At 46.0% G+C, this 19410-nt stretch overlaps 1 protein-coding gene across 3 annotated transcripts in view; it reads right to left on the reverse strand.

The window, feature by feature from the left end:
• Nucleotides 1-4105: 4105 nt before the first annotated feature.
• The window catches only part of ARHGAP40 (Rho GTPase activating protein 40), a 41721-nt gene continuing 26416 nt past the window's right edge, over nucleotides 4106-19410 (reverse strand). For all 3 annotated transcript variants that reach the window (XM_088674578.1, XM_035122413.3, XM_035122416.3), the window contains 7 exons: nucleotides 17657-17816; nucleotides 15949-16031; nucleotides 15490-15696; nucleotides 14189-14329; nucleotides 11884-12044; nucleotides 8115-8170; nucleotides 4106-7002 (listed from right to left, as the gene is read on the reverse strand). In XM_088674578.1, the coding sequence (XP_088530704.1) occupies nucleotides 6896-7002; nucleotides 8115-8170; nucleotides 11884-12044; nucleotides 14189-14329; nucleotides 15490-15696; nucleotides 15949-16031; nucleotides 17657-17816 (915 nt within the window). In that variant the 3' untranslated portion in view covers nucleotides 4106-6895. The remainder of the gene's footprint in view (nucleotides 7003-8114; nucleotides 8171-11883; nucleotides 12045-14188; nucleotides 14330-15489; nucleotides 15697-15948; nucleotides 16032-17656; nucleotides 17817-19410) is intronic.

Genomic DNA, 19410 nt, shown 5'->3' on the forward strand with positions numbered 1-19410 from the left:
TATATCCAGGACCTTATCTCCCCCCCCCACCCGCACAAAAAAGCCCCAGGGTGTTTTGGATTCTTTTGGCAACAAAATGTCTTGGGCTGCATAAACATCATACATTTAAATAACATCCCCCAGACCCCAAAAAAGTATCCCGAGAACTGTTATTTACCCCTACAGTTCCCAGGATTTGAGAAAGGGGAAATGTGTTTTAAATATACAGTGGGAACACAATCTTGGCCTGATCTGGCTTGTAAAACAGTTCACTAACCCATGGAAACATTACAAAATGTGCTTTCGGACATCTTCAGTGAATTTGTTCTTTTCCCTGATTATCCCTTTCTGTACCAGTTTCTGAGAGTGGATGCAATGTGCTCTGGCTGCAGAGAGAATGGCCCAAGAAGAAAGATTTGCAGAGATTTCCATTCTGGCTTGTTACCAGGAACCTTAAGATGCAACCCACTTTTGCTATTCCTATAATTTGCAGCCCTCCTTCCCCGCCTTGATACCGCTAAAGCTGCTCTCGTTTTTGTCGCCCCTTTATTCTGTCCCGAGCAAGTCAAACAGCTACCGGGATTGATCAGTTCGTTAATTGCAGTAATTTTACCTTAAATGCAGGCAGCTGAGTGATCATCAAGTCACAAATTTCGCTGTTGAGTAAGACCTCCCCCAAGCAAAATAATTAGGGGATAATAACAAGTGGATCATAATAAATGCAACACACAACAAATGTGCTCTAAGGACATGAAGCAGAGTCAGAAGGGCTATTAGAGAACCCCTGCGACTTTGCTCCCTTTTTTTGAAGAGGGGGGAGAAAGGAAAAACAATGCAATATCCTTAATTGTCTCTTGTAAACGGGAATCCAGCTCATCAACCAGCTCTGTTGGTTTGTTATAAATAAGACCCAATTATTCCCCTTTTGGCAGCCTCTTGTGTCCAGAGAACAGCTTCCCAGTGTCATCAGCACAGATGAGAACTGCCACCGCAATTTACATCCATGCATAAAAAGCTGTAATGGAAGGCAGTAGGAGACACGCACTTAAGTTAATTACAGTATTCTCAGACCTGCACCTGACAGAAACCAATTTGCCACAGCTCCCCTAAGTCTTGCACAGCTATTTCAGCCTCCGTTCTCTATCCCCTTACCAACAACTCCAAAGGTGTGGGTTCAGGTGCTCAGGGACCCACACGCAAAGCCTGCCCACCACACCTTCAAATTATGTTGGGGCTTCTACTCTCATCCACTTGAATGCCCACAGTCAGGACCCATTCTGAGCACAATTAGGAAAGGGCTGGAAATGACCTGAAGATGGCTTCAGCTGCAAGTGTCTTAAAGACTATCTCCTCCCTGACATGATCATCCTCTGCTGCCCTTCTTAAGAGTCTTCCCACCTTCTGGATAGTCAGGCAGTAATTAAGAGAGCTTTGTTGGCTGTGGCATCCAGTAGGTTAATGGTGGACCTTTTTCAGCCCAAAGGCAACCTTCTGGGGCCCATGTGTCAATACCAAATGGGGCTGTGGATGGTATTATTTCCTTTATGCAACCATGCAGTGCTCATATACTGTATGTGCACACACACGTCTAGGCAAGCAAGAGACATTATCACAGTTCAAGGATGTGCCCCCGGGCAAAGTGCCAAGGTCCACAGGGGTGTCAAACTCAAATTCATTGGGGGCCGCATCAGCAGTTTGGTCACCCTCAAAGGGCCGGTTGTGTCTGTAGGACTATGTGTCCACTCTTTATTATCATAAATTATTGTCACTGCATTCAATTATTACTGTTTTTTGTAATAATGTAAGCTCATTCCCGCCCCCACGCGGATCACATTCCTGCGTCGTGGCGCGTGTGTGGGAGGGGATGTAAACGAGGGAAATTTGAACAAAAGGTGGGGATCGATGGCTTCGGGGGGGGGGGGCTCAACCAAACCTTTGGCAGGAAGGAGAAAGCCACTGCTGGGATTAAAAACCTGCAGATGGAAAGAGGGCTTCCCTCTCCCGCCCTGCGCACACCCAAACCCCGCTAGGCAGGATGCCACACGCTGCAACACACCCCATGCTTTGGAGAGGGGCAGGAACATGCGGTGCAGCGCCAACTCCCTGCTTTGCTTTTGCATCCTCCCTCCTCAGCGCCAGAGTCCCTTCCCCTCGCGCTGAGGGAGGGCAGCGGATTTCCCGAGGAAGACAGCGGCAGCCCCAGCGGATGTGCATCTTCGCCTCAGAGCTGCTCTTCCCCCCACCCGCGCTGTTGTCGTCTTCGCCGCCGCCTCTCCCTACCGGGACTGCAGGCAGAGGAGGCTTGAAAACCTCCCCCCCCCCCAAAAAATTCCCCTCCCACCTACTCAAACCGCGAGGCGACTCCATCTGGAGCCCTACATCACGAGGGGCTGAGAGGAGGCGGCGGCAGAGCGGGAAGAGCAGGAACCCGTGCCGCCGCCGCCGCCTCCCTCCTGGCCGCCCCCCGGGGAGCAGCTCCGCCGGAACTGAGAAGCCAAAGGGCGGCTCGGGGGTGGGGGGCAGAGCAAAAGCCAGGCACCCTCCCGAGTGTCTATGAGGAGAAAATGGGGGAAGAGGGAAGAGAAACCCGGCTCCATCAAGAGAGCGACTGTTGCACTTCGCCTACTTCCCCCTCAGGCTCACTCCGCGTCCCTTTCGCCCGCTCGCTCGCCCACCTCCCGGATGCAGCCGAGGAGAGGAAGGGAAGCGGCGGGCGGCGGCTCCCCAGTGCCGCCTCACTCTCTCTCGGAGACAACAGCAAAGCCCGCCAAAAAAAATATCCAGCGCTGCTCCGTCCCGGCACCAACTTTGCCGGCGGCGCCTGTAGGGCTTTCCTACCTCCTCGGCGGGCTTCCTCCTCCTCCTCCTGCATCTCACTTCCCCGTCTGGCCGCTGTGCCACCGCCTCCCTCAGCCTCATTCGAAATTGAAATTCCCTGGCCAAGGCCGTCAGCGCAGCTCCAGCGCCCCGGCCTCCGCCTGCAGCCCCACCCCTGGTTTTGACCCTCGGCCAATCGCAGGCTCCAGAACTACTGTCAGCGATTATTGTCGGTGACGGCTACGCGGGCCACATGGCGAGGTCTGGCGGGCCGGATTAGGCCCCCGGGCCTTGTGTTTGACACCCGTGGTCCAGAGGGAGAGCGCTTGAGGATTGCTTTCAGCCCCAAGTCAGAGGTTCCCCATCCCTGCAGCCATGGTTTTGCTTATTCTTATTGACAATGGCACAATGCCTGTGTGCGTGTGGTGGGTCGGAATCTCCCTCCCAATTCCAGCCTTGTTGTTTCTTACCTGGACCAGGCTAGGCGAGAGGTGAAGAGATTGGCTAATCCAGCAATTCTACTGGTGCAAATGCATGGCCTCAACCACTTGCAAACAGGTAAACAGCAGTGACACCCTTGAGGATGGTTCTGCACCACCACTGGTTACTGGTGATTCGTCAAAAACCCTGTTCATGTTAGAACAAAACTGGATGTTTTCTGGACTGTACTTTAAGGCCGAAGAATTGATGCTTTTGGTGCTGGAGGAGACTCTTGAGAGTCCCATGGACTGCAAGAAGTTCAAACCTATCCATTCTGAAGGAAATCAGCCCTGAGTGCTCACTGGAAGGACAGATCCCAAAGCTGAGGCTCCAATACTTTGGCCACCTCATGAGAAGAGAAGACTCCCTGGAAAAGACCCTGATGTTGGGAAATATGGAGGGCACTAGGAGAAGGGGACGACAGAGGACGAGATGGTTGGATAGTGTTCTCGAAGCTACGAACGTGAGTTTGACCAAACTGCGGGAGGCAGTGGAAGACAGGAGTTCCTGGCGTGCTATGGTCCATGGGGTCATGAAGAGTCAGACACGACTAAACAACTAAACAAAAACAACAACTTTAAGGCCATTGGTTGAGAGACCAACAAAGGGTTTGAAAACCATGTCTCGAGCCCATGTTGTATCTCTTTCTGGGTCTTTGCTTACTCGCCTTCTTAGCTACTGAAGTGTGTTTTCATACTGTTTCCTTCTTACGTCTAGTACAAAACCATTTCTTTCCCCGTTTGTTTGTTTTTAGTTCACAGAACCTCTCTCATCAACAGAAACAAATCCAGCTACTGACAAAATAAACTACAAAACATAAGTGAAGACATTTTGGAAATGTATCTAGTTCTTTATTGATTAAATACAGCATTAAAAATAATATAAACCATCGTTTTAAAAAAAATACACACACGCACACACACAAGTGAGCTTTACCATTTTATGCCTTGCCACTTTAACTGCCATCAATAAAATTTCGAGAGACACAAAAGGACAGTGAAAGTGATGACAGACCATCAATATTATGGACAGATTTGGGCATAACACCATGTTTCCCCCTCAAATGTTAGTTTCTCTCGGGTTTTGCTCCTGCACATATAGCTTTCCCCAATACTCATTTCACATTACTCTGTTAGCATTTGAGGAATCGTAGTCATTTTCTTTCATCCCCCAAGCTATTCATTCAAATTGGCCCCAAGTACAAAACTTAATTTTCATATCTTGGAAGCTAAGATTGGCCTCTCTCTTCTACCTTGGCCTTTTCGGAATTACCAAAATTGCCACACACACCCCAGTGCTCCTTCCTCTAGGCACCTTGCACCCTTTATCATACAGGATCAAAGCCTACTCTCTGCTTGGCAAGCCTGCTATGCTCTTAAAGTTCTACACCAGCCTTCCCCAAGCTTTGACTACAACTCCCATCATTCCTGAAAATTTCCCATGCTAGCTGGGTGGGAGTATGCAGAGGGCACCAGGTTGGGGAAGACTGCTCTGTACAGATTCCTTTCAATGCATTGGCATGAAACACTTTTGCACAGTGGATTTAGAGTGTGCTATAAAAAAATACTCAAGGGATTTTGTAGGCAATTCTGTATTCTTTTAAGACTGTGCTGTGACATGTAGATACTTTCCTAAACCCATCTGAGTCATCCAGCCTGTGCTGCTCATTACATCTGTTAGTACTTTTCCAGAAAATTCTAATGGACTCCTGCGCCTATCCTTTCTCTAGTAAAAGTCTATAAAGGATGAGAAATGCAAAGTTGGAAATGTATATGCTGAGCAAGACATGACTCCTGCACTCTGGTCAGAACAAAGCGACACAGCTTTAGAAGAAAACAGCTTCTGCATGAACTATTCCGTCCCCATCTGTATGGTTAAATAAAACTTGCTTTGTGTTGTGATGTCACCATGATTCCCTACTTCCTTGCCCCCAGCACTGACTGTCAATGAGGTTGGGGAAAGAAAACACTGGCAGTAAAGATACCAAGACATGGGGCGAAGTTCGACACAGGGGGAAGGAAATGGATATTTACACGCTGTTGTCGTTTTTAGCAGGAGACCCATCTTCATGCAATTTCTCATTCCGACCTCCAATAAACCCCCAAGGGATTCGTGAACTACCTATGCATCACCTCTCAACAGCACACATTTACACTGGAGGGAAAGCAGTCAAATTAGACTATAATTGGGCTAAGGAAGGAAAGTACAGGGCAAGCGGAAAGTAACTTCACAGGTTAATTTGCTTTCTTCCTATCCAAATGGCAACTTATTCACCAGGTGTTACATGCAACAGCCCTTGATCTTCTCTTCAAAACAGCAGCCTTAGGAGGGCAAGATTGATAGCTGAGCAGCAGGGAGGGCCATTAACCCTTTCCCTCCTAGTGTAGGCCGCTTCTCCCCTCCCTGCTGCAAAAGAAGAAATGGGGTTTCAGATACATGCTTCCTTCCTTACAAAGCTGCTTTTCTACAGAGATCAGATGTGTAATGCATGTTTGTATTAAAGGTGGACTCCCTGCCCTACTCATCCACTCTTAAGCACAAATTCCTTTCTTATGCTGACAAAATGCCTCCTTCTAAACCCTTTCATGTCCAAATGAGGCAATCTTCCAGCATATGTGTTCATATTTTGCTCTTCTGACAACATCAGCTGTGGCGTTTGGGCTGAGAAAGGGCTTAGCTTTCTCACGTCCACTAGCTTGGAAGCGGATAACATGAAATAACCCTTTAAATGTCTCTATTAGTTGACATTTTCAAAATAAATAGGCCCTCTTTAAGTCACAAGTGCAAAATACAGATATTCAAAACTATCAATTTTGAGAAACCCTCTATACATTTAGGTAGATACTTTGGCCTTTTTAAAAAATGTGAGCAAACAAGGAAAGGAGGATCTTTAAGTACAGATCATCACTTTTCCCAGAATAGCCTAGATCATTTCAACAGGCTTTTGGTAAATATACCTACAAACACGACGTTTTAAAAACGCAACACCAAAGAAACAATGACGACATGAAGACTAAGAACATTATATGGCTCAGGTGTTTCCGGATTGTCTTGGTCACAACGAAAAGACTTGTTAGGGCCCAGTACAGGAAGACAAGTCTCTGCTGAGGAGTATCGCTATGGGGGGGGGGGGAATTATTACAACCAGACAGGGATGTGAAATCCAATCTGAACATTAAAAAGGTTGAATTAAACAGTAATACTGAGATGGTTTACTCTAATCAAATAAGCAACATGTCTGTGGAAGTGTGTGGGCACACACAAATACATGTTTGTGCACTGAACTGTAATGTCAAGGCTGCATCCCAGAAGACATTGCACAGATCCACAGATCTCCATCAATTTCTTCAGGGACAAGACTGTTCCTTTTAAAAACTTTCTTTCCAGAAGTCCTTTACTACAGGCATTCACATCCTATAGATGCTCTGCTACCCCAATGTAACCTTCAACTAGCCACAAGTCCATGCGAACAGTTAAAGGGAATTGCTTCTTTCTTCACAGCCTCCCATTAAAATAAAAATAAAAATCCAGGAGTAAAAATTTCATCCCCACCCCGCCCCCATTTAACTATTTGTTTAACATTATTTCCAGCTAGATCATTTTCCTCTCGTCAGTCTTCCTAGAGTGTCCTTGGAAAAGATGGGTTTTGTCTTATAACCCATTCTGCATGAGGATTCACATGGTACAGGTCTAAGAGGTATGTGTCTGGGTCCAAGCAATGTTCACCTGTTGGGATAGAGAGAGAAAAAAATTATTTTAAAGAAACCATTCCAAAAAAAATCTAGATCTCACTATTCCTCCTGTGCCTGGTAACTTTGGGTAACTTAGTTTCAGATTTTTAAAGAAACTCCCTAACGGTGTCAGGACTTTGGAAAATATTATCTCCTATCACTCTCTGAACTACAAGTATTGTGAGTTGTGGGGTGGGTGGGTTGCTTATATGTATGAGACCCTTCTTGTTCCTGGATCCACCAAGGATTCAATTGCTGGAATAGCCAGGCCAGCTTCTTGGTGAGCTAAAGGCCACTCTAAGTATGGGTTGTTAGGGTAGCAAAGGAAGTGGCTTTGTGCCAGAAGTCAAATGGGTGTGCCACCGCCCTCTTCACCTGGGTGTTGGTGAGAAGGACAAGGGCCAAAAGTGTGTGGGAGCTGGGCTGGGAGCAGACTGCCGGCAGAAGCCAGGCTTGATTTCTGCTTGAATCCAAGGCTGTGGCTATAGGAGAAACAGGACAGTATAGAGCTACAGGAACTCATGAGCCAACTTGTTATAAGGCAGTTTCCTATGTTCCTAATCAAGAGATTGAGGCATAATCATTAACCACATCATGGAAGAAGTGTTTTTAGGAGGACTAAGTGAAACTGTGAAGCTCTCTTCTTACTTTTGCTTTTGGATACTGCTTGTCATTTAGGTAATGTTGTTATATTTATAGCATTGAAATGTGGGTTTTGTACATTATTATATCTGCTATTGTTTTGCTATTTATTTTTATTATTATTATTATTATTATTATTATTATTATTATTATTATTAAATTGTTGCTATGAAATTGCTTCTGTACTCTTTGTTTGAAATGTATTTCTGTTTTCTTGGTCCAAAGCCACTTTGGACATTTTTTTAAACCAGCTTGCTTGATTATTTGCTCGATAATTAAGGAAATGCCTCTAAGCAACCCTATGTGGCCCAGCAAGGCTTAGGCCTGCTAATTCCTAGTGGTTCCCCGTTTTGATTCATTCCTAGGACAACTGTTTGCTTCAGCTGCCCAACCTCACCTCTTAACCCACTAACTCACATTCCCCACCAATGAAAAATAAAATGACAACCGTTCAAATTTGCATACTTATGTTGCCGCCAACTTCATAGAAGAGCAGGTTCATCGTATCTACCGAACCATTACTGCAAAATTATAAAAACAAAACACTATTTATAATTATAACCATTGCCAAGACAAAGATGCTAATATATATATTATTGGAATTGCTCTAAATGAGAGTTCTCCAACCGGCTGCACCTTCCAGCTCTAGCTCAAAGCTATATTTCCCATCATCCCTGACTATCAGCCATGGAAGGTATTAGGTTGGGGAAAGCTGTTCTAGACCTGAGGAAGGCCAGCTCATGTTAAAAGGGTATAGTGGATGGGAAAGATCCAGACAAGCACCCTTTAAAGTTGCCTTAAAAAAACACACATGCACATTAAATGTAATGGGTCATTTTAAGTAATACCTCGGTTTAAGTACGCTTCGGTTTGAGTACTTTCAGTTTAAGTACTCCGCGGACCTGTCTGGAACGGATTAATCCACTTTCCATTATTTTCAATGGGAAAGTTCGTTTCAGGTTAAGTACGCTTCAGGTTACGTATGGACTTCCGGAACCAATTACACTCATACTTTGGGTTAAGTATGCTTCAGGTTGAGTACTCTGCGGACCCGTCTGGAACGGATTAATCCACTTTCCATTACTTTCAATGGGAAAGTTCGCTTCAGGTTAAGTACACTTCAGGTTAAGTACAGACTTCCGGAACCAATTGTGTACTTAAACCGAGGTACCACTGTATAAGGACGTGGGTGGCGCTGTGCTCTAAACCACTGAGCCTAGGGCTTGCCGATTGGAAGGTCGGTGGTTCGAATCCCCGCGACGGGGTGAGCTCCTGTTGCTCGGTCCCAGCTCCTGCCTACCTAGCAGTTTGAAAGCACGTCAAAGTGCAAGTACATAAATAGGTACCGCTCCAGCGGGAAGGTACCGGTAAACGGCGTTTCCACGCGCTGCTCTGGTTTCACCAGAAGCGGCTTAGTCATGCTGGCCACATGACACGGAAAAACTGTCTGCAGACAAACATCGGCCCCCTCGGCCAGTAAAGCGAGATGAGCGCCGCAACACCAGAGTCGTTCGCGACTGGACTTAACTGTCAGGGGTCCTTTACCTTTTAAGTAATAGATATGTATTCTGGTCTTTTTATTTTGTATACCGTCTCGATAAGTTTTGTGTGACAGGTTGTATCTGAGTATTTTTGAAATAAGTAAAGCAAATAAAAAAACTCAATAAGGTTTTTCCAAATGCTTCATTGCTCTCTTCTCCCCCCCCCCCACTGCCCCTGGCATTTTATAACATCAAAACTTGTTCAAGAGTATCAACTGTTTGAGTCACAGGTGTCAGTGGGTTCACTCTAGTGTATTTCTTCTTCCTCAAGGTGGGATCAGTCCTCTGGTTGCCATAGATACCGCATATCTGAACAGATCTATGCACGAAATCAGCATTCATATTCCACTTGTAGAAGAAAACTATGATTTTATTACATGCCCAATCAAGCATTTAAAACTACCAGTCAATGTGTTCAGGAAGGTGACCATGGTTTCTATAACCCTTTAATTTCATAAAGTTGTGGAACAATTTTCTCTGCATAATGCTCTCTCTCTCTCTCTCTCTCTCTCTCTCTATCTATCTATCTATCTCACACACACACACACACACACAAACTTCTATTTTTGCATCTCACTCCCTTCCTTTTACCCCCCCCCAAAGAATCCTGGGAACTGTAGTTCAGAAGCTGAAAAGCCTGTTAGCAATCCCAAGCCTTCCCCTTTTCGCAGAATTACAATCCTGGAGTTCGCTGGGGGGAAGGAACGGCTATCAAAGGAAATGCTCTTAGGGCATACAAAAACTTGAGCGGGTTTAAGGTTCTGATACGTATACATTTGTACCTTGGAAGTCGAACGGAATCCATTCTGGAAGTCAGCTCGACTTTCAAAACGTTCAAAAACGTTCAAAAAAGTGCGGCTCCTGCAGCCAATCGGAAGCCCCGTCAGACATTCAGCTTCCAAAAGAACGTTCAAAAAGCAGAACAGCCACTTCTGGGTTTCAATTGTTCAGGAGTTCATTCAGGAGCCAAAACATTCAAGAACTAGGCTGTTCAACTTCCAAGGTACAGTGGTACCTTGGTTTACGAACTTAATCCGTTCCGGAAGTCCGCTCTTAAACCAAAGCGTTCTTAAACCAAGGCGTACTTTCCCATAGCAGCGGGGGACTCAATTTACATATGGAACACATTAAACAGGAAGTCGAATGTGTTCTGCTTCCAAGGCAAAGTTCACAAACAAAAATGCCTACTTCCAGGTTTGCAGCGTTTTTAATCCAAGTTGTTCATAAACTAAGCTGTTCTTAAACCAAGGTACCACTGTACAACTGTATTCTCTTACCCATTACATTCAAATTAAATAAATGCATGGGCTGTGGACCGGTGTTTCATGCTCACATAAACCCTTTTAGCTTCTCCTCCCAATAGCAGTTTCCCCCCCAACCTGAAAAAAGCTTTTCTCTAAAGTTAGGGGCTCTTAAGAACAGCACCCAAAGCTAACCTAAGGAGTTGCCAGCAATGGTTTAAAAAGACCACAACCACTGGATAGTCTCCCCCTGTATCGAGAAACATGGAACACACAGTTCCCAGCTATCAACTACTGTCCCCCATCAGTGCACAATGGGGCTTTCTGCCCCTCCTCATACACGCATCCTGTGCACTCCCCAGATCTGCTCCAGACCATTGGGGGGATGACGACCCTAAAATAGAAATTTATTGACCTAATAGGTATCTAAAGCCGTTTGCACACAACAAAATATGTATTTTATCAAATTTGTTTGTTTTTGATCTTATATTTTGGAAATGTACATCCAGGTTTTTTTCCTTTATATTTTTTAGGGGGGCCCTAAGCTATAGCTTGTTTAAAGGTAAAGGTAAAGGGACCCCTGACCATTAGGTCCAGTCATGACCGACTCTGGGGTTGAGGCGCTCATCTCGCTTTATTGGCCGAGGGAGCCGGCGTACAACTTCCAGGTTATGTGGCTAGCATGACAAAGCTGCTTCTGGCGAACCAGAGCAGCACACGGAAACGCCGTTTACCTTCCCGCTTGGAGCAGTACTTATTTATCTACTTGCACTTTAATGTGCTTTCGAACTGCTAGGTTGGCAGGAGCTGGGACCAAGCAACGGGAGTTCACCCCGTGGCGGGGATTTGAACCACCAACCTTCTGATCGGCAAGCCCTAGGCTCTGTGGTTTAACCCACAGCGCCACCCGCGTTTAGCTTATAATGTAAATCCGGCACTGCACCCATCTGACTGGGTTACCCCAGCCACTCTGGGTGGCTTCCAACAAATTAGAACACAATACGACATCAGACATTAAAAACTTCCCTAAACAGGGCTGCCTTCAGATGTCTTATAAAAGTCAGATAGTGTTTATTTCCTTGACGTCTGATGGGAGGGCGTTCCACAGGGCGGGCACCACTACCAAGAAGGCCCTCTGCCTGGTTCCCTGAAACCTCACTTCTCTCAGTGAGGGAACCGCCAGAAAGCCCTCGGAGCCTCAGTGTAAAATTTGAGAGGGAGAGAACGTTCCCTTTGACACAGAAAAATCCTTGCACTGGCGTAGCTCTACATTGGATTCCACTCGTAGAAAACAAAAAGACCGATTTAAGTGACACAGTGAAAGTGCCCTCCATTAAATGTTGCTCATCTCAACAGACATAAAAAAGCCTCCTGCCTAATCACGCAGGAAGCATGTGAAGACAAGCTACATTTCCTTCTAAGCTAAGGAGGGATGGGAAGAGGTGCTTTTACCATTTGATAAGTTTGACGGTGTTGACAATATTCCAGCCGTTTTGACAGAGGTTCTTCTGGAACTGCCTCAGGACATCTGCAGCTTTGGTTGCACTGGTTAAGCGAACTTCCAGGGAATCCTTTAGGAACGGGGAAGCCTGGACTTTCACTATTTTGGATGGCTGGAAGATGAAGGAGGTAGCGTTAGGGGGGCGGGGGGAGGAAACTTAGAGGTTGTTGTTGTTTAGTCGTTTAGTCATGTCCGACTCTTCGTGACCCCATGGACCATAGCATGCCAGGCACTCCTGACTTGCACTGCCTACCGCAGTTTGGTCAAACTCATGTTCGTAGCTTCGAGAACACTGTCCAACCATCTCGTCCTCTGTCGTCCCCTTCTCCTAGTGCCCTCAATCTTTCCCAACATCAGGGTCTTTTCCAGGGAGTCTTCTCTTCTCATGAGGTGGCCAAAGTATTGGAGCCTCAGCTTCAGGATCTGTCCTTCTAGTGAGCACTCAGGGCTGATTTCCTTAAGAATGGATAGATTTGATCTTCTTGCAGTCCATGGGACTCTCAAGAGTCTCCTCCAGCACCATAATTCAAAAGCATCAATTCTTCGGCGATCAGCCTTCTTTATGGTCCAGCTCTCACTTCCTTACATCACTACTGTGAGAGCTGGACCATAAAGAAGGCTGAAAATCCAATACGTGTGCACAAAACATGAAGACATAATCAAACACCCTGTTTGAAAATGCTTGTTGTCCTCCAAGTAAAATGGTTGTGTATGCACATCTCCATAAACAGGCAAAGGACAGGATGGATACAAAGCAATAAATATTAAATTTGATTCAGTCACACAGTGAGAAGCAGTAGCATTCGACTAGAGTTAATAAAGTAAGCATGAGTGCCCCCTGGTGTTTACACAAGGGAAAGTTGGTTTCAAGCAGAAAATGTCACCACCAGCCAGAATTTCTCTCTCTCCATTAAGCAAATTTCATATACTGTACAGCAATTAAAAACACCAAAAACCTGCATGCCAGGCATCTCAGAGTTTGGTTGCCTCCGAGAACCAAAAGGTCCACACAAAACAGATTTCTGGGGAATCACTTGATTTAAAAAAGCAAACAAGAAATATCAGATGGGCCCAGGTCACTTCCAGATAACCTGTTTACTGGACTCTCGTCCTGATTTTTTTGCACAAGGTTTGCAGGGTGGTTATAAACATATGCTGGCTGTTCACTGAGCATTCATTCCAATTTGTTTGCAGGGAGGTTATACAGTGTTGTCTCGAGCAATTCTGGGTTTCTTAAGGTGGCATGCCATGCCAGAATGTCAGTCCCTTTTTAATTGCACAACCTGGATCTGTAAGAACATGGCTGGCTGCCACCTACAAAACCTAGAAGTGCCCTCCCTCAGATTAGCAGAGTTCTTTTCTTTTTAAGTACAGTGGTACCTCGGTTTGCGAACACAATCCATTTCGTGGAGGCGTTCGCTCGCCGAAGGCACACTTCTTTTGCGCAGATCGCTTCTGCGCATGGGCGAGCTGCGCAGATCGCTTCTGCGCATCCGAGTGCCACGGAACCCAGATGTAAACACTTCCGGGTCCGCGGCGTTCGTAAACGGAGGTAGGCGTAAACCAAGGTTCCACTGTACAGATCTAAGAGGCATCAAACCACAGGATCCCCTGCTCTGATGCTGAACCTATCCTACAACTGCTGCTGTTGCCTCTCTGAGAACCACCACTCACTTGGGGCCTATCGACTCAGCCAACGGCCAAGCATGATAATGGCCCACTTACCCTTGAGAGTTCTATCTGTAGCTCTCCCAGCTTATTCTGCTAAATCACTCACTCTTGCAAATGCACCCTAACTCTGAAACGAGTCAACATGGGAAGACTTATCCTACAGTTTGCATGTGCCAAAAGACAATTGCAAGTGGGCCTGGCTGGCCCCAGTTCCACCTTCTAATGCAGCCTTCAGCAACCTGGAATCCTCCAGGTATTTTGGAGTACAACTCCCAGCTCCTATCAGCCCCAGCCAGCATGGCTGCAGAGGCAGTAGTACTTCTGAATATGTGTTTCTGGAAACCGCAGGGGAGAGAGTGCTCTTATGCTTGGGTCTTGTTTGAGCCCCTACAGGAGGGATCAAAGTGGCCACTGTGAGAACAGGATCCTGGACTTCATGGGCCATTGACCAGATCCAGCAGGCTCTTCTTAAGTTCTTATGGAATTGTAGGCCTAAATACCTAGAGGACACCAGCCTGGCGAAGGATGCTCTTAACGCCTCAACAATGCATTAACAATGCAGTGGGCAATGAGGATTTTACTCACTTCGCCATGGTTTTTCTCTGTCTTCTCCTTGTCCAGATTAATCTTCCTTAACAGGTTTTTTATCCTCCTGTCACAGAACTGGTACCTCCTGCTGCTGCTCTCGTTCAGTTTTCTCACTTGAGTTATCAAGAAAGATGCAACCTAAAAGGGAATGCAAAAAAAGAAAGAGGTGTGAGGCTGTTGTCATTCTGAAAGTATCTCCTGAAGAGAGGAGAAACAGAAGGTATGTACGGAGGGGTGGATTGGAGCATAGCTGCCAAGTCTCCCGTATTCCCTGGGAAACCCCCGTTTTTCCAGCCGTTTCCCGCTGGCAGCCTGGATTTTTTTAAAACCCGTAAATCCCCCGGATTCTTACCGGCCCGGGGAGGCTCCTTCTGCACATGTCTGGAGTCTCTGGACATGCGCAGAAGCGATTTCTGACGCTGCGGCCATTTTGGAAATGGGCAGAGCATGCGTAGAAGCGACTTCCGGTGGATTGGTGAGAAACCTTTCTGGCACAGCAGGCCAGACCTTCTTTTTAGGATCTTTTATTCCAAAACTCTGTATCTACAGCTATGTTCTACCTCTGCTGCCAGAAGCAGCACATCTCTGACTACCAGCTGCTTGGCATCACAAAGAGTGCTGTTACAATTAGAGCTGGGTGATATCTTGTTTTCAACACTGTGATAAATCAGCAGCTAAACTCCACGATATTCTAATATATCACGATGTCTGGAATGTATCTCAGCTGCTTCTTTCTCCCATCTTAGGGGAGGAAGCAGAGATACATCACCCAGCCCAAGTCCTCATACCACTCCGGCTTGCATGAACTGGAGTGGCATTAGGGCTTCCTTAAACTTAGTGAGCCCCCATACCTCTCTGACTTGCATGAGCCGGGGAGTGGGGTGGGGCAGCTTCCTCAAAGGCACAGGCAGGCAGGAAGATGGAAGCCGAGAGCAAATAAAATTATTTCTGTTGTCAAACATCAGATGCAGGCAGGATGGAGGGGGAAGGAAATCAATTTGTCTGCAGTCAATTTTAGCTAGGAATACATCGTGGCTCTCCAGCCACCATGATGTACTACCAGCTCAAGAAGCGGTATCACAATCTGAATGTCATACTGGTTTCAGACAATTTGCCAATATGTGCCCCAGCTCTAGCTACAATCAGGCCCTGCTTTTGGGTTTCCCATAGGCATCTGGTTGGCTACTGTGAGATCAGGATAGCTGGATGAGATGGGCCAAAGAGTTATTTAAAAAATCAATATAGAGTTTTATCAATGGCAATTCAAGGATAACTCAGAAAATACGGCCCCAACTTACAGTCCAGAGTAAATCCTGATAATGGATCATCATCCGCACCACATCCGCTGCACCCTCGGCCAGCTGTTTCTCCTTCCCTTCCGGGATCTTGTTTGGCAGCCCCTTGTGCATGAAGAGATTCGGAGCAATGACTGTGGAAACGTTCCAAAGATTCATCTTGTTTTTCCGCTCCCTGGTAACCACCAGCCTCAAAAACTCCAGCAAAGCCTGAAAGAGGGGAGGAAAATTATTTTCCGTTATCAAACATCAGCTGTAGGCAGCAGGGGAGAGAAGTCAATTTGTTTCTGGATTCTGAGGTGATGAATATGAGAGAGCGCTTGCAGACAACGTATTTGCAACATTGTGATGTAAGAATGTTGTCCGTACAGCAATGCCGCAGTTCTGAAAGGATGAGCTTGTATATATCATTTTGCACTCTACAGTCAGGGCACTACGATCCCCAGGAGGTGGCGACATTACCTTCAGGGTGTTTCGGTTGGGTTCTGGCAAAATCAGTATAAGCAGATTGAGAGCCTGCAGCCTCTGTTTCAGATCTGGGATATCTGCAATGGAAGGAACAATCAACATCCAAAATTACTGGGAAGAAGAAAACACTGGCCTAAAAGCTCTGCCTCTTTAAAACTGCATTTTATATACAGTCAAACCATGGTTGTCAAACGTAATCCATTCCGGAAGACCGCGCAACTTCCGAAACATTCGACAACCGGGGAGCAGTTTCTGATTGGTTGCAAGAGCTTCTTGCACTCAAGCAGAAGCTGCGTCAGACATTCAGGTTCTGAAAAATGTTCGGAAACCGGAACACTTACTTCCAGGTTTTCGGTGTTCGGGAGCCGAAACATTCCAAAACAGAGGCATTCGGGAACCGAGGTTTGACTATACCAGTAGAACAGGGGTTCCCAACAAAAATTTCTCGAGGACCCCTCATCGAGCCGCTATTGTGACAAGGACCCCCATTAATTCCTAATCCTAAAATTAAAAAGTGAGCCAAATTAAGAGTCTTTTTATATTTTATATTTATACGTTTTTTACAGTTCTTCCTCTTCATCTGTAGGCCTTTGTCGTTTTAACGAACCACTTTTTAACCAACGGTCCATTTTTAACTACGCGAACTGTAGCTTCCGCGAAAAACAACGCTTTGTTTACAAACACTACTGTTTTGCAAAGAGGCAGCGCGCGCCAGGGAGGAGGGAGGGTAATGGAGAAGACAGGGTACCTGCGCAGTAGCGCACAAATGAAGCTGACGTGCGCAAAGCATCTTGGGGAGGTGAGCGTTAGTAGAATGCGCGTGCTGCCGCTTTGCAAAACAGTAGTGTTTGTAAAGCGCCACCTAACGGCATACAGCAGAACTACTGCCTCTATCTAATTCTAGTTTTGCGCTAGACTCTGCTCATGCAGGAAGCGGCCAAAACAAAAAATCTGTTATCATACGAAATATATTTAATATATTTTTTATTCTAATAGCATCTTGCGGACCCCTCTGGCATAGCTCGCGGACCCCTGGGGGTCCCCGGACCACCTGTTGGGAACCACTGCAGTAGAAGACTGTTTTACGTATCCGGGCCACACTATTTCATACTCACTCACTGTCTCTTGTATGCAGTAACCAGCATGTAATACCTAGGCAGTTTCTTAAGTAGTGTGTATGGCTTAGCATGAGATGAAGACAACTCCCATGGCCTTAGAACTATCGGATTACTCAAACAGTTAATGCACACAGACAACACCAGGCACCTTTAAGAGGATGGCATATCTGCCATTGTTCCTATTCAATCACCCGAAAATGTTCACCCCTTACTGTGTGGAAAGACAACCTGTTGCTGTTGGGCTACAACTACAGTCATCTTTGGGGTGATGGGAGTTGACCATCTTGAGGGCAGCAGATTCCCCATCCTTGGCTCACAGCCATCCACCAGTGACACTTGTATCACACTCCTCCCCCAAGAAGCTCTGGAAAATTTAGGCTTAGCTTTACAGAGCATGACTTTGCCCAAGGTTTCTTGAGTGAGAGCTTTATGGCTGAGCAAGAAATTGACCTTGGTTATCCGACGTCCATGTCCAACAATGTATCTGCTATACAACGGCCGCCTAATATACTCAACAAGAAAGAAGACAGAAATCGGTGCTTAAGGTGGCAGGGCCTGATCTCTTTGGCCAAGGCCTCACTCACTTTGCACAGCTGCAAAGGCAGGTAAGTATTCTGCCGTCAGCAGAGGGGTGGGCAGTTCCCGGATGAACCTCTTCAGCAAGCCAGAGACATCATTCTGATGGACCTCATCCCACTGGAAGAAACCAGTATAGAACTCACTTTCTAGCTTTTGTTCCAGGCTCTGGAGGAAAAAGAGAAAGAGGGGAAAGTCACATACTGAAGGTAGAAAGATCTGGTAAAAAGTAAACATGGGAAGGGATGGGGAGAAATGACTGCAATGTTTCAACAGAATAGCAATAAAAAGAGAACAGCAATAAAACAGAACAGCAATAAAAAGCAGCTATGAATATTAATAATAAACCAGAGTTTGGGAGGCAGGATAAGGGAAGAGGTGAGATTTCTTTCCCTGGTGACAAAGTACTGCATTTTAAAGAACTGGGAAGACTGAGATGTCTCAGCAGGGGAAACATTCCCATGAGGATAATCACCTAGGATTCCAATGTAACATGCAAGTAAAACCTATGATTTATTGCACCTTTGGGGGCGGAGAATCCACCCCTGTAATTAAGACAGACCATGATATCTCTCATGCCAGCCTTCCCCAAATTGCTGCCCTTCAAATGTAATGAACTTCATATCCCATCATCCCTGACTATTGGCTGTGCTGGTGGGGGCTGATGGGAGCTGTAGTTCAAAACTCCAGCAGGCTTGTGGGAAGGTTACTCTATGGCTTGGAGTTCAGCAAAAGGAGGACTATTTCTGTTTGCAGACCTTCTGGTCTGACCAGAAATACAGGCTATCACATTTTTAAAGAAGTTATTCACAGGGAAACTTCCACAAGCAACGGCAGGCAAAGGAAGACACACTGAACCTTTTGCTTCCATCAACACACAACACCATACAGGTAGTTTTTGAATATCTACCCCCAGGGAACACTTTCCACACCAACCTGTCGGATGAGGAATCTCTTAAGACTCCTGCGTATTACGGAAGGTTCCAGAGCATGACTTTCAACAACACACTTTGCTCAGGCACTGTGTGGGTTTCTCCGTTGACTAACCTCACATGAACTGAGTATGTGCTTGAAAGCAGCAGTGGGTTGACCTATGTGACCTATTTCTTCTGGGGTCTGCCAGTCCACTTTACAACTACAAAGGGATAACGGGCACCCTCAGGATCTCAGAACTAAAACAGTATGTGTCAAGTGATTCCCATTATGCACACTTGCATATGAAATGCTCGTTTTGGGATATGAAGACCTAACTGCATCAGTCCTCTATCTACCATCAATCTTTCCCCCATGATTACCCAGAAACATGGTGGTTGAGGTGCCTTCCAGCTGTGACGATGAGCAGGTTAAGCCCTGTCCTTTTACTGCAGGCACAACTACCTTGTTAGTCCAAGATTTTTTTTACAAGAATCTCAGCAACCAGAAGGTGTTAGGTTGTCCACAATAAATTAGTAATCCAGAGATAGGCCATGGTATCCTTTTTTTTTAATCCACCTTGGTCTGGATCATCCCCAGCACTCTCCTGTGTCTGTATATCACAGGGGAATGTAGATACTGTAGCTGTAGCTCAAAATCTATGAGGGACGTGTGTCCACAAATGCTGACCTTCTCATGAGGAACACCTCATGAGATGTTCCCAAAATGGCCAAAGGCCTGGAAACGATGCCTTATGAGGAACGGCTTAGGGAGCTGGGTGTGTTTAGTCTGGAGAAGAGAAGGTTAAGGGGTGATATGATAGCCATGTTCAAATATATTAAAGGATGTC

This window comes from Zootoca vivipara, chromosome 7 (assembly GCF_965207765.1).
Source record: "Zootoca vivipara chromosome 7, rZooViv2.hap1.1, whole genome shotgun sequence".
Taxonomy (NCBI): Eukaryota; Metazoa; Chordata; class Lepidosauria; order Squamata; family Lacertidae; genus Zootoca; species Zootoca vivipara.